General features: G+C 40.7%; 1 protein-coding gene across 2 annotated transcripts; it reads left to right on the forward strand.

The window, feature by feature from the left end:
- Positions 1 to 641: 641 nt before the first annotated feature.
- Positions 642 to 15,213, forward strand: IL10RB (interleukin 10 receptor subunit beta). 2 transcript variants are annotated; one of them, XM_030456566.1, is made up of 8 exons: positions 772 to 840; positions 1,243 to 1,472; positions 3,020 to 3,143; positions 4,405 to 4,574; positions 6,669 to 6,835; positions 10,243 to 10,393; positions 12,455 to 12,612; positions 14,792 to 15,213. In XM_030456566.1, the coding sequence occupies exons 2-8, from the start codon at positions 1,394 to 1,396 to the stop codon at positions 14,996 to 14,998; spliced, it is 1,056 nt and encodes a 351-aa protein (XP_030312426.1). In that variant the 5' UTR covers positions 772 to 840; positions 1,243 to 1,393; the 3' UTR covers positions 14,999 to 15,213. The 2 variants fall into 2 exon arrangements, with proteins under 2 accessions (XP_030312433.1, XP_030312426.1); XM_030456573.1 differs by lacking the exon at positions 1,243 to 1,472 and having other exon boundaries at positions 642 to 840.
- The last annotated feature ends 561 nt before the right edge of the window (positions 15,214 to 15,774 follow it).

Below are 15,774 nucleotides of genomic sequence, written 5' to 3' on the forward strand. Positions count from 1 at the left end.
TATTTTCAGCTGGCAAAAGTAGTATCTTGAGGAAGAACACTTTATACTCTGAAAAATAAAACTCCTCTGCCCTTCCCCTAAGTTTATGCTGGCTTTTGATCAGTGACTCAGTGTTCTGGCAGTAGTGGCATTGGCATCTTTGGTGCAGGCCAGATCCTGAAGCCAGAAAATAAACCTTTGTTCAGGTAACATTTGTATTGCCTGCAGCCGGACTTTGGCTCAAGATCATGTTTGACACTGTAGGTCCTGACGTGTCTGTTGATGTTTTATTTGATGATCCACTTACTGCTGACCTCACATCTCCTGTCCTCACAGCTGCCAGACTGTGCCCTGAAGATGCTCTTTAGAGATTAGGAGTATCTACTGTATTTTGGATCACTAGTTATTATTGATACAATTATTAATAGGATCACTAATACATTTTTGGACATAGCGCCGATGAACAGCTTTCCAAGTCTGTTCAGGGAAGGCTCCGGTGCTGGGCATCCTCTTTTTGGGAAAGAGGAAAAGCGGCCGTGGCGAACAGGGTGGGGGTGAGACGAGAGAGGGGTGCAGGTGATGTTCCCCGGCGCTCAGAAGCGGGCAGCCCCTCAGGGCGAGGGGTAACCCTGCATCCCGCAGCAGCCGTCCCTCCCGCACACCGCCGCATCTCGCCCCGCCCCGCCGCGGGAAGGCGGAAGGGTTTTGGGGGCCGCCCCGCTTCCCCGCCTAGGAAGGGATCTCCCGGTGCCGTGGTGCGGCGGCACCGGCTGCTCCGCCGCTGAGGGAGAACCGCGCCGGGACCCACGGCCATGGCCGCCGCCCTCCGGTGCGCCCTCTGCAGCTGCCTCCTGCTCTGCGGTGAGTCCCCCGGGCACTGGCTGGCGGCGGAGGGGCCCGGCAGAGGCATCGTCCCAAGGGACGGATCTATCCCCACCTCAGCGCCGGGCCTTCGGGAGAGCGGCGGGAGCGAAGGTCGCTGGAGGCGGCCGGGTTCTCTCTGCGGGGCCGCGCTGCCCTGCGATCCCGGGGGTTGCCCTGAGGAGAGCCGGGTGCCAGCGGCGGCAGCCGGACGGGGTGCGGGGAAAGGGCAGCGGCCCCCCGCAGCGCGCCTTGGGTGGAGAGGCTGCCGGTGGAACGCTCCGGCGGGGAGGGCGCAGATCGCGCTGCCACCCAGGTGTTGTGGGGTTTTTTTTGTTTGTTTGTTTTCTGTCTGTGCTGAGAAACTGGAATTTGCCTTCTCGGTTTGGGACACTTGTGCAGGTCCCGGTGTTGACACGCGTGCGTGGGAGGGAAAGCGGACGCTTCCAGGCTCGGCAGCCGGGAGCAGAGCCCTGCACACGGTGGCCTTACCTGCTCCACCTAAACCGGCCCTGGCCCTACGTTGCCCAAAACAGAGTCACATCTAAGACTGATGCGAGTTGTGTTCCACTCTGTCGCTTACAAAGAACAAAAACCGCATCAGTGTCGTTCTCGTCTCTTTGAGTGTAAAGGTATAAAGAAACCCTACTAGGAGACTCTGAAAGTAGAAGACGCTGTCGGGGAAATAAGCCTTCAGAAATGTCACGCCTTTTTCTGGGAATTTACAAGCATACATCAAACCTTTGGAAGGAACTTCCTCAAAGCGTGGGCAGCTGCCTAGAGAAGGTCCTTTGTGGCAAGGACCAAGTCATGTGGGAGAGGAGAAATCAGATTCCCTGTCCTAGCCAGGTTCTTTCTTCAACTGTAGTGTTGGCTCTGAGCCTTTGCAGTCTGTTGCCTGTGGTCTTCCTACCTTGTTCTTGCCTGCCTGGGATTTTGCAGCTAGGAGAAGGTGTGGGTGGAGGAAGGCAGAAGTGCTTTCCACACTCTGGGCACAGCTGATGTGAAGGGGCAGAACATGTGCCTGGGCAGAGATCTCTTGAAGGTGGGTGCCTGAGGTGAAGGAAACGTACCCACAGGGACAGCATCTCCTAAGGTCCAGGCACAGGAGAGCAAGCAACTTCTGCTTTTCTGACAATGCAGCACATTTGAGTTGATTTGTTTGGTGTGGGAAAGGGGTCTGGGAGACAGTTTTTGATGAATCAGGGTTTAAATTTAAAATGCTTGCCTGCTAGAGGTGGGTAACTGAAGCATGTGTTTCATGTATTTATACATCAGCTCTAGACATTAAAAATAGATTTATTTTTTCTTTAGAACATATGTCATTAAGTTTTTCTCCTGTGACATGTAAGCACTAACCTGTCAGGTTTTGTTTGCATTCATAAGGTGTGTTGCAAAAATGGGCCAAGATCTTTTCTATTTTATTTTCATCGCCAACAGTTATTTTTATAACAATAGTAATTGACTGTTTGCTGATACTACTTTAGGGTTTCCTTTATTCAGTTTCCATAAAGCAAAATTATCATATTTTCATCGCCTGTGAAAAGTGCCAGTTAATGACACATTTATCCTTGTGGTATATTTTATAGCATTCTTGCCTGCAAACTACTTCCTGGTTATCTCCTTTTTTCAAAAGGGTAATTTAATTACAGAGTAAAGCATTTTAAATGTCAATGCTAATCCATGCAGTGATGATACAAACATGCTGTTGGGGGATTTGTTTTTTTATTTCAGTCTTACAACCCAGGCATATGTAGAAAGACTCTTCATATTCCTCTTCAGAAAAAAAAAAAATCAACAAATCAGTCCACACACTTGTGTTGTTTCCATAGTACTACTAGAGCAATACCTGGAAAAATTTGGTTTTGACAGTCTCAGTGAGACTGTAGCCTGATGGCTCCTAAGTCTTGACAAGTCAGTCATGCGTACTAAATAATGATATTATAAAGACTGTATTTACTGGAAATCATTGATCCTAGTTAATTTGGTTTTATTGCATAAGCTCAGAAGGAATGATAGGCATCAGAAGTTAATTATATTGAAGTCTGCTTTTAAAAAAAGCATCTGAGGCATGGAAGAGAAAGAAGGCTCTAATGAAGTTTAGAATAACTGAGAAGTTGCTGGACAAACACATACTAAAATGTTTGTTTGTTTTGTTTGTTTTTAATTTCTTCCACAGTCTCTGGAATAGTGCCAAAACCCCAAAATGCAAGGATTACTTCCGTTAATCTTCGTAGCATTTTACACTGGGATCCACCTAGGTTTCACAAAGGGAATGTGAGTTACACTGTCCAATATAAAAGGTAAGTCTGAAGGAGTTGTGCTTTCTTTAGTTCATATTTTACAGCTGCATGTGTCTGTGACTTGTTTCCTTTTTTATAGGAAGATCAGTAGCTGTCCCTTTCTTTTAGCTTTAGTGTCTGAGACATTTACCTGTAGAGCTAAATATAAGGGCAGAAGCATTTTCTGCATATTTCACACCCGAGGCAGTTTAGTGAGTATTTTTTTTTTAACCCAAAACATGTTTTAATGCTAGCTGTTATTAGCTGTGTGGGGTTTGGTTTTTTTCCTCCACCATTTAGCTGTTGCCTGGACTTATTTCTGCTGGGTGTTAGGACCTTATCTGGTCTTTCAATTCAGCAGCATTTTATCTGTCAGCAGCAGCCAGCATGCCTACACCCTGTGTGGAAATGCCTGATGAACTTTAGGCAGGTGGCTCATCCATTCAATGCCTTAAACAGAGGATGTATTTTCTCCTTTTCTTGATTTTTGGTGGGTTGACTTACACTTGATTTGGTTTTGCCACCGTGTCCTTTCGAGTTGGTCTTTCCTGCCTGGAGAATCAGTCTGTGCAGCTGTACAGAAGAAGGCAGCCTCATACCCAGCCCACCGATGGGCTCCCTGGCTGCCTTCCTGCTTGGTGAGGAGATCAGGTGCTGAGACAGAGGTCTGGCCTTTCTCCTGAAGGTTGAATTCTTCAGCAAAGACAGGGTAGGGTGTCAAGCGGAGATGATGGCACCCACAGGAAGGTGCCTGCTGAAGAGAAATCCCCAAAGCGAGGGTATGGGCCATCTTGGTCAAAAGAAAATTTTTTCTGTGTTGTGGTAGCAATTATTTGTTGATAGCTACATTCCTCGGTTGGGTTCAGCAGTCAGGCTTCATTTTCTGTCTTTTCCTCATACGCATATCTTAAATACAGTTCTGAACAAAGTCCAAGGTAGACAGAAAGTCATGAATAGTGATGCAATCTTAGTATCTGCGGTCTTGTCTGATAACTACTATCAAATCAAGTTTTGTAACCACTGTCAGGAAAAGCACATCTATTTACTGAAACATAATTTAATTTCTAACTTTGTCATAGATTTATAGATGCATATAAAATGCTTCATGAGTGCATACACTCTGGTAATTTTGTTTTTAATATATTTGATCTAATTTTTCTTGTTCATAAGCCATAATTATATGTGTTAGCAAACAGATATGCTGGTTTTCCAGTTAATTGAGAGGGAAGGAATTTTGTCAGTTGTCCACTGTACACATCATATAAATTTTGTTTCTCTACAGCAACAACATCAATCGAAGCAGATCTGAAAATTTAAGCACAAACTTGAGACTCACAGAATGTGATATTTCTTCTCTGTCTGCATATGGAGACTACACTTTACTGGTCAGAGCAGAGTCTGGAAATGAGCATTCAGACTGGGTGAAAATCAGATTTAAGCCAATGGATGACAGTAAGCCTTTTTCTAGTGCTCTAAAAAAAAAAAAGTGTTTGTTTTATTTAATACATTGGCTCCACAAGAAAAGTTACAGCATGCAGATAATTTTTGAACTATAAAACTGAACTATGAAAATCTTAGCTGTAACACTAATGTTTTTTAATGCAGAAGTTGCTGTCAAAAAGCATAATAAGTTTACTATTACAGTAGATGTTAGTATTGGTACTTGAAACATCATTTGAGGAGGCCTTTTAATTTTATATTAATGTATATTTATATAAATGTATATTTATGTAATATATTTTTCCCTCAAAATAAGGCTTAACTTATATTTTTCATCCAGGGAGGGCTTTCTTCAAGAACTCAGACTTCCTGTATACCTAAATAAGTTAGATTTCTATCTAAATAATTTAAATTTCTTTCTTCTTCATTGCTTTTTAAGTAAAAAAAAATCTTTCTTTTGGTTTTTGTTTTTATTAACAAAAAACTCACTGTGAAAGATTGATTTTTAGCTAAGAAATCATACAATATTGCCATTCTGTTAGGGAAACTTTACAGTCTCTTAAGAGATATTTCCTAGTATTAAAGTGCACAGCAGAAATGTTAAACATGTTGCTCTCACCTGAGCCTGGGAATAAGAGAGTGGTTTTTATCAGTGAATGTCCTTTATTTTGTACATTCTCATGCCACTCGTAAGTGAAAATGGGATTATTTTAACTATGTCATTAATGTTACCCAAGGCTTTTTCTCCACACAGCTGTCAAATTTATCATTCTGTTCCTTGTGTTTCAGAGTGTAATCTTAGAGGTTACAGTCTTTTTTTTTTCCAAAACACTTTTACTGTTAATCTTTCTCGAAAAGCATAATGTTGACATAATTTAATCTTCTAGAACAGAAACACAGCATTGCAAATATAAATGACAATCAAAAGAAAGTGTAATACAAAAAGTACGGATGGATTTTCAGAGCAGTGAGCAAGCACGTAAATCATTAACAGAGTTGTTGTTTGACATATTTGTGAAAAACTGTGTGGCCTTCAGAGCAGGCTTGGCTTTGGAAAGGTAGTTTATTCCTTAACTGAGAAAATATGGATATAAAAATACTTGGAAAGGAAGCACTGGCCAACTCTTTGAGGAGGTCATAAGGATTTTTGATTTTATCATAGCAGATCATGATGCAAAGAGCTTATACTCCTTTCTGTATCACTATTTCTGCTAGTGTTTGTGTAAGAAATTTTGCACTGTATTGTAGGAATAGCCTAAGAAAAACAGAGTAACCAAGACCCTCTTTACAGTATTTTTTTCACAAGTTCAACAGTGTTTTCATGAGGATTACTTGAATGCTCAGTCCAGCAAGTAGCCCTTTTAGAATTAATTTTAATAAAGAAACACATGTTTCTAGAGGAATGCAAAACTGTCTGTATACTGAGCTCTTTCTTTCTTAGACACTTGATAACATGGCTGTAGCCAGGCAGAACTTCAGTAGAGTCAGCCAATGCAGAGTTGTTTATTGGAATTACAGGAGACTTTAATGGAGAGCTCAATTAGCTGATAACTAAGCTACTCCTGAATTAATTTAGGTAGTGGCAAAAAAACATAAGTAAGGAAAGTAATTTTCAAAATATGAGACTATAATGTTCAATCTAAGGAGCTCAGTCTTTAAGACATGCAGCGATAATTCAAATGCTTCAGTTGCTCAAAGTTATCACAAAGAAAAGAAACATTAAGACACTTCACAAGAGAGTCTCCTCAGAGGAGACAGGTGTTGCAACAGCTTGGTCTAGGAAGAGAAGTGAGTAATAACCTACAGAAATGGTTCTTCCTCTCCCAGGGGTCACCACAGTTGGCAAAAGAGAACTGAGACAATTTAGTATATGGGAAATATACTCTGCAAAAATATCTGTTATGGAACTGCAAAAATAATCACTTTCAAGACCAGTTCTATAAGGAAAGGATTTATTTATTCCTGATCTGTAAAGGACATTGCTTTCTTCTAATAGAGAAAATTATTTAAAGCATGAATAGTCATAGGTTGTGTAAAAATGTCAACATGAAAACAACATGAAACTCAATTCTGTTCTTTCCTCTCTTCCACAATTCTCATATATAGCAGTCATTGGGCCACCTGATGTAAAAGTGAAGTCTGTGTCTGGGTCCCTGCATGTGGATTTTATAGGTCCCTTTGCTGAAAATGAGGAGGACAAGTGGCCTCTACAGAAATATTATGGCTTGTGGAATTACAGAATACTGTACTGGAAGAAAGGCAGCAATTCTGAGGTATCTTCTGATTACTACACGTTGTGGCTTTGAGACATGCTTTTCTTGGTACAATTCTGTACTGATGGAGTTCTGAATGCTAACAGTACCGAAGTGGAAATGTATTGCATCTCTAACTACAGTATAATAAAGTCTAGTCACTACAACTGGTATTCAGAGCAAATGGCAGTGTAGTTAAACAGTAACATGGATATAATTTCGTTTTTCCATAATTAGAAATAACTATGAAGTTATAGGAGTGTTTTCCCCTCGGTTCAGTGATGATTCATTTATAATGCAGTCAGCCCCACTGAATCTCTGTATTTGACACATATTTCACAAGCAAGGGTGAACTTAGAAGCTGTAACCTCTGCAGTATCTGATCATGGCTATAATCTGACTTAGATTCAAATCTTGTGACATTCAAGTATTTGTGCTTTTTGTGGGACCCTGGACCTCAAATATGACCATGACTGGGGCCTTTTATTAACAGTGGTCACCTTCATCTCTTCAATTTCTATCATCTGCAATTAGCTTTCTTCTCCTCGTGGACAACCTCTTCCACAGACAGATCTGTTACTCAGCTCAGAAGACTTTGCCATAAAAAATGCATGGAGAAAAAGCCTAAATAATACTTGAATTATAAAATACTACTTAGGTCATGAGTTCTATTACAGGAAAAAAGGAAACCCTTTACCAGAAGGTATCAGTCACAGTATAATTAGTGGTTTGTACAATTTTCCTATAATAGGACTTCATTACATATAATTGTTACTTGTCTTTGTTACATTGCAAAATTCTTTGGCATTCAATTCCTGAAAATGAGGGATCATGATTTAAAAAAAAAAAAAAGAAAAAAAAACAGACCAGTTTTCAATACCTAAACTACAAGAATTGAAGGTATTTGTATCAAAAACAGTGTGGCCAGCAGGAGAAGGACAGTGGTTGTCCCACTGTACTTGACACTGGTGAGACCGCACCTCAAATCCTGTGTTCACTTTTGGGCCCCCCACTACAAGAAGGACACTGAAGTGATGGAGCTTGTCCAGAGAAGGGCCATGAAGCTGGTAAAGGGTCTGGAAAACAAGTCTTACAAGGAGCAATTGAGGGAACTGGGGTTGTTTAATCTGAAGGAGGTTGAGGGGAGACCTTATCACTCTCTACAACTACCTGAAAGGAGGCTGTAGCAAGGTGGGGGTTGGTCTCCTCTCCCATGGAACAAGCAATAGAACAAGAGCAAATGGCCTCAAGTTGTGCCAGGGTAGGTTTGGATTATATACTGGGAAAACTTTCTTCACTGACAGGGTTGTCAGGCACTGGAACAGGCTGCCCAGGGAAGTGGTGGAGTCATCATCTGTGGAGATTTTAAAGGACTTGTAGATGTTGTGTTTAAGGACATGATTTAGTGGCAGACCTGGCAGCACTAAGTTAACAGTTGGGCTTTGTGATCGTAAAGGTCTTTTCCAACCAAAATAATTCTAAGATTCTGTAAATTTCCATAGTATCAAAGAAGCAAAAGGCACAGACTATTTAACTTCATAGGCTGTTTTTTGATGCGTATCCTTACTCAAAATGTTGAAACCTACCTATAGAGTCTTCTTATCAACATCAAAATGTTGAAACCTACCTATAGAGTCTTCTCATCCCTATAGAAAGAATCTGTTACTATGTAATTGGGGCATGTTCTAGGATTCTCATACTCTGCAGGGACCATATAGTTCATAAAAGGACATAACCAGTCATGCCTTTGAACAGCAAGTTGCAACTGCTGTCAGTTACCTAATAGAATCACAGAATGGTTTGGGTTGGAAGGGACTCTAAAGATCATCCAGTTCCAACCCCCCTACATGGGCAGGGACACCTCCCACCAGACCAGGTTGCTCCAAGCCCCATCCAACCTGGCCTTGAACACTGCCAGGGAGGGGGCAGCCATGACTTCCCCAGGCAACTTGTTCCAGTGTCTCACCACCCTCACTGCAAAGAATTTCTTCCTAATGTTTAACCTAAATCTAACCTCTTCAAGTTTTAAACCATTTCCCCTTGTCCTCTCACTACACATCTGTCTAAAGAGCCCTACCCCAGCCTTCTTGTAGGTCCGCTTCAGATGTTAGAAAGTTGCAATGAGGTCACCTCAGAGCCTCCTCTTCTCCAGGCTGAACAACCCCAACTTCCTCAGCCTGTCTTCATAGGGGAGGTGCTCCAGCCCTCTGATCATATTAGTGGCTCTCCTCTGGACACATTCCAGGAGCTCTGTGTCCTTCTTATGTTGGGGACTCCAGAACTGGACACAGTGCTCCAGGTGGGGTCTCAGAAGAGCAGAGTAGAGGGGGAGAATGCCCTCCCTTGATCTGTCTGTGCTTCTTTTCATGCAGCTCAGGACACAGTTGGCTTTCTGGGCTGCAAGCACCACTGATGGCTCCTGATGAGCTTCTGGTCCACCATCACCCCCAAGTCCTTCTCCAAAGGGCTGCCCTCAATCCTTTCTCCTCCCAACCTGTATTGGTTCATGGGATTGCCTCCATCCAGGTGCAGAACCTTGCACTTGGCCTTGTTGAAGTTCATGCAGTTTGCACGAGCCCACTTCTTAAGTCTGTCAAGATCCCCCTGGATGCCATCCTTTCCCTCCAGTGTGTTGATTTCCCCACACAGTTTGGTGTTGTCAGCAGACTTGCTGAGAGTGCATTCAATTCCAGTCTCCATGTCACCAACAAAGTGTTAAACAGCACAGGTCTGAGTAGTGACCCTTGAGGAACACCACTCCTCACACATCTCCATTTGGACACTCAGACACTGATCACAGCTCTTTGGGTGTGACCAGCCAGCCAGTTCCTTATCCAGTGAGAGGTCCATCCATCAAATCCATATCATTCCAGTTCAGAAATCAGAATGTCATGTGGGGCAGTGTCAAATGCTTTGCACAGGTCCAGATGGATGATGGCTGTTGCTCTGCCTTTGTCCACGGAGGCTGTGACCCCTTTGTAAAAGCTTCTTCAAGCCTTTTTCTTCTCTTTTTTTCTTTTGTCTAGATCATCCATCCTACTTGCCCCATCTGAAATTAAACTCAGTTTACCTGTGACAGCACTCTTAGTTGATCTCATTTGGTTAGACAATTGTTTCTCTCTGCAAGAAGATCTCAGTATCCTGTCTCTGTAGGCCTCTAGCCTAAAACTTCGTTAGTGCTGCTAGAAGCACCCAGAAAGTCAGTGTTCTGGGTGGTCTCACACTCTAACCACAGGTGAAATTAATATAGTTTTATCAGTTATGTGAGTTAGGCAGGGCATTTCACTCATCTGCCTTTAAAAGCCTCATTTGCACTGCAGCTGTAACTGCTAGGATTTCTCCTACTAAATGCAATTTTAACTACTTGGCTAGGCCATTTGTTGGACTCGTGCTTTTCACATTTTTTTTAAATTATTCTTTCTTATCAGGTGGCTTACACAGATTCTTCATACAACTCTGAAATCCTATCTCAGTTGGAGCCCTGGACAGTATACTGTGTTCAAGTGCAAGCACTTATCCCCGAGTCGAACAAAAGAGGGGAACTGAGCGAAGAGCTCTGTGAGCAGACAACCCACAATGGTAATACACAATAAAGGGTGCATTGCAATGGGACCTGTGCTGGAGGGAACCAGGCAATGTGCAAAGCCATTCAAACCGAAAATCGGTGTCACATGTAAACCTGCCCAAAATGCATGTGTTTGTTACTTTAGTATTGTTTGGTGGTCAGTAGTGCACACCTTTGAAAATCAGTTAAAAGGAGCATAGGCTCCTCACTGATCACACTGTGTGTGCAAAATTCTTCTTCCATTAGATGCTTTGTTATCCCATGGAAGTCTTTGTTCTGTTTATCTGTAACTTTAAAAAAAGGAATTGAAGCCTGTTTTGCAGTCTGCTTCGTCTGTGGCCATATTCCTGGTGTCTGTCATGAGGTTAGGCCGTGATCTCTTTCTCTGTGTCTCTGTGACAGATTAGTAACAGTAGTTTTTAATCAATAATATAATTTTTTTTTTTTTTTGCACAATCCTTTCCTTTTCCTTTTGAAGGCAGTTGAGTACCAAAAATGCGTCCCTTTTCAACCATACGGCCTTAGCTGCTGGCTGTGGGTTCCAGCAGTAACCACACATGGCCAGACCCTTTCATGCGGGAGCTTTATCTCCCTAGTTAAGAAAAAAAGAGTTTTAAATGTTGTCTTTATCACAGGCATAATGTATATTTTAAGTAACGCAGACCCTCAAATAATGTGTGGAAAATCAGAGGCACAAACTGATGAAGAACTTATCTGGGGGAAGCTTGGGAAGATAGCTGGGCTAACCCGTTTCTCGTATGTTTTTCCTTATATATTTTTTCCTGTATCTATATTATCTGCATGCACCTCAGTTGAATAGCAGGTGGGGTTTTGTGGTGTTTCTTATTAGATCATGGCTATAACAGTGCTTAGAAAGCATAGGCTGGTTGAAAACATTTATATAGTGACGCATGGATGCATTTTCATTCCCATTGCCTGTTGTGAAATTCCCATGCATGACATAACTTTTGTTAAAGGCTCAGTAATTTAGAACTTTACAGACTTTTTTCCTTGATGTCTTTACTTTGCTGCCACTCTTACAGATTTCTTTAAGAAAAATGTGGAAGCCTATAGTCTGACACATAGGGTTATGTGTCAACTCATACAGTCCTGAAACACCAAAGAGGTTGCAATAGTTTTTTACATAGTATCAGCTTGGGGATTGTTCTGTTTGTCTTTTTTCCTTTAATCCTGGGTCTGGTATTGCATGTGGAATCACCAGTGTGTAACTGTGAATGTCTAAATAGTGAAGCCCCTAAAACAGTTACTTTCAAGAGATAATGGGTTAAAGCATAGGATATAGAGCATCTGGAGAAAGCTCAGCATTTAGGAAACCACATAGAGCAATAAATTGGTTAAGGAATGGAACACAATGGCAGGGAAGAGAGATAGGAACAGGCAGTGATAGAGCTCAGCGCATTTCAGAGCCAACAAGGTCGGCTTGACCCAAAGGCCTCTGCCAAGCTATGGGGGCCAAGCCAAGTACATCGGAGATTGCCCAAATTAGGAAGGAGTTCAAAAGTTTAAAGGAGGAAGACTCACGGGACGCCCCCTGCCAATGATGAAGGCAACCGGAACGACCACCAAGATGCTCCTCAAAAGAAAGGCCCCGCCCTACGCCCCGCCTATACCACGCCTCTATATACATATGTATGATTATGTATGTACTATGATGTAATTCTGTAATCAAAATGTATAAAAAGGCTTGCATTTGTCACGGGAATTCAGAAATCCCTTTGCGTTTTCTCCGACGCGCGTCGTTAATAAAATACCTCCTGCCTATTTGACTCAAACCAAGTCTTTGAGGCAGTTTATTCTCGCCTTCTGGGGCAAAATTCGGCATCAATAGGATGGCCTGTAAGCTTACTTTATTTCTTCAGGCTATTCAGACTAAAAATTTAAGAGCTAAGAGATATTTTGCATCTGGAAGTTTACTTCCACTTACAGTTTGCACTGACAATTTTGTAATAATTTGAGGGTGCTTTTTTAATTCCATAGTGAAAGTGGTAACTTGAAAGAATATATTCAGAAATTAATAATCAGAGTTTTAAATGTGTTTTTCTTGTGTCTTGCAGGTGTAACTCCTGTGTGGATAATTGTGACTGTTCTTATAGGATCAATGTTGGTCGCTGTAATATCTGTTCCTGTTTGTTTCTTCTCCTTTTTGTATCTTTATCGACTCACCAGACATGTTTGCTGCCCTTCATATATTTTCCCAGAACATTTGAAAGAGGTTTGTTTTCTACCTAACACAACTAAAATCAGCATTTCAGCAGAGCTGCCTGCCTTTTAAAGGCTCTTCCTGTGGCATAGCCTTTAGAGCTTCTTTTATTTTGCCTTCTTTCATTTGCACCTGATTGTTAGCCATCTGTAAAATGCAGACTGTTTAAATAACCCCAGAAAGGTTGGTTATCTGTTGTTGTGTAGTTGTTGAGTATGGTAAAACTCTTCTGCCAAATATAAAGACATTCAAATAAGTATAAATTTTGAGCTTTGGAAAAAGCTAACAAAGGAAGGTAATTTTCAGCATGAGAGAAACAGTGGAAGTTAGTTAATTTAATACTTCTGACATTATGAGGTCATAAATTTTGCATGAATGTTCACTTTTATCATCAAGTTCTGAGGCTCTGCATAGATATGTTACAAGTAGTGAAACTGGACTTCCTCTCTAAATATGCTGATGTCTAATAAGCTCTAAACTACTGTAGTTTTAACCTGCTCTACACAGAAGAGTCCAAAATATTTAGCAGCTGAAAATTTCTAAAAGTTGGCATAGACTTGGATGCCTAAAGGAAATTCATAATTTTCAGTATGAAGCTTTATATGGGTTGGAAACAGGATTTTTTCTCTCATTGTAAAGTAAAAAAATATCAGGTGTTAGCATTTGGTTCCTCTTTTTGGATAGCAAACAACTGAGATATCTCTGTCTCCTGTCACATTTTAGACTTAAAATAGCACATTTGTGCACCTGAAACAGAGATCTTTGATAAACACAGTAAGTGTTTTAACTTAAATAATAGAATGAGAACAATGAATCTTAGCCATTACTGCTGGGCCTGTTATTCACAGAACATAAAAAGGCTGAGTCAGAATGTTCTCCAAGGAATGAGGCTATACAGAGTGTTACGTATGCTAAAGTTAGCAACTTATATTCTTCTGAGTTTCCTGTAGTTTCTCTTGGGTCTTTCATTTTGACTGGTTGAGAGATCAGCAGACAAAGGCTTTACAACTGACTTAGCAGTCACCTTGTGCTTTAAGCTGAGCATGTGCTCAGCACACAGGAGCTTGCTGAGCCTGGAGCTCAGCTGCTGGTACAGGATGTGGTCAAATTTCGTTTTGCTTACAGGTTCCTTACAAGAATTTTCATTTTGTGGGTTGTAGTGGTTAATCACAACAATCAAAGGTCAGTTTTGCTTATCTAAAATTATGATTATCAAAAGCAATGGTTTGGCTACATAAGCATTTGAGATTGCAGATTAGTGACAAAACATTTCAAGTTACAAGTTATGCTAGGAAAAGGTATAATAATAATAATTATACTAATAATAACTATTCTTATTTTTTTAATTGGGGTAAACAGGACTCTGATAGAGCAGCTTGTTTCTTATGTAAAATGCACTAAAATAATAGGGAGGGATCAGTTCTCAAGAAGAAAATGCAGTTGTACTCCTCCAGCCAATACCAATAAGATGAACTGCCACTTTCAGCTTCTGAAATGGGTGCCTGGCAAGTTATTAGTGTGTTGAGTAGGTGTGCTATTCCTGTGTTGATGTTTGTGTTGTGTTAATGTTTGACACATCCTACAAAGTCATGACATCCTGCAAAGTCCATGTTGATTCTTGAGGCTGGTTCCATCTTACATCTTATCAACAGAACAGGGAGTAGGAGAAATTGTGATATTTTGGTACTAAAATTAAGTCATATTTCTCACTGAATTGCATAGCCCTGCAAATCTCCCTCCCTCTCCTTTATATGGCTATGGTTTATGTTGACATTTAAAACATTGCTATTTTATGTCTGAGCGGCTCTCTGAAATGGCAGGAAAAATTTACATCTCTTGGAGCTATTTGACAAATCTCTGCAAATTCCTTCACCTACAGTCAAGTCAACCTTTGTAATTTTTATTTCCAAACAAAACTGTGGTATTTTATTTTTTTAAGAAAGTTTATATTCTAAAGAAGTCCATAACCCCTAGGGTATCTTCTTGCAAATAAAGGCACTTCAAACTTGCTTCTGAGTCTTGCACAGGCTCTTAAATCAAGCAGAGAGGTTATTACATAGTTTCCACTCTGGGACTTTTCAGGATTGAGAAAATCAGTTTATGTCTGGAAAGCAGTATGAAAGAGATTTCTAAAGAAGCTGGATGGTATGTCTGTTGCAGCCTGATTCTCATTTCCTCTTTCCCTTTGCAGTTTCTGAGCAAGCCTCCCAGTGGTTCGCAGTTTTTCACTCCACTCCCACAAGAACAGCATCTTTCTTATGACAAGCTAACTGTTATTTCAGAAGAATTAAAAAATCAGAATGATGAGACTGAGGATGAGACCAGCAAGACAACAGACCACGTTCAGTACTCTGAACAAGAAGATTCTGATTCAAGAATGTTTTCAGAAATGGCCTAAATGCACTCCTCAAACTTTATTTGGACCAAAGGAAAACCAATGGGCTGTTGAGTTTGCTGCATTCAAAAATGTTCATATGAAGATACGTACACAGACTTTTGACAGAATCATATTATTTTTTTAAAGCACAAGAAACTTGACTATAAATGAGAAACTAGGTGATACATAATTTTTGCCACTTTGTGGTGGCTCTGTTAAGTTGTAGCAATAACTAGTATTACTGTATAACTGTATTATTACATTAATTTAAAAAATACGTACGTCTAATACTAGTTGATTTAACTTTTTACTATTTATTGCAAAAGCTAGTTAAAATCTCATATTGTACAAGGTTTGTAAAAAAAAATATTGTAAAGAAAGACCTGCTCTGATGTATTTTTTTAAATGAGAGTTTATGAGGTTTTCTTAAAGATATCCCTAGTGGTAAAATCTTCCTATTGAATATTTTTGTACCTGATGCAAAACTGTAAATTTCATATGATGGTATGAATAAACCAAACCTAAATATTCAGTGAGTTTTGCACTGCAAGACATTGCACATATTTCATGGCTATGGATAATGGGAACATACTGATGCACTGCTAGATAGCCCTCTATGTTCAGGTATTGATCATCCCCCTGAGGCACTGCCCCATGGTTTCTATGGCTAATTAAGTTTTACCTACCCAATCCAGAGTCCACTGAAATCTGTGGAAAAAAGGTAGATTAATTCTACTTATCTGCTAATATATATTCTTAATTCAAAAAAACGTTTAAAAAAGTAAATCTAGGTTGAT

The sequence above is a fragment of the Calypte anna genome, chromosome 1 (genome assembly GCF_003957555.1).
Source record: "Calypte anna isolate BGI_N300 chromosome 1, bCalAnn1_v1.p, whole genome shotgun sequence".
Taxonomy (NCBI): domain Eukaryota; kingdom Metazoa; phylum Chordata; class Aves; order Apodiformes; family Trochilidae; genus Calypte; species Calypte anna.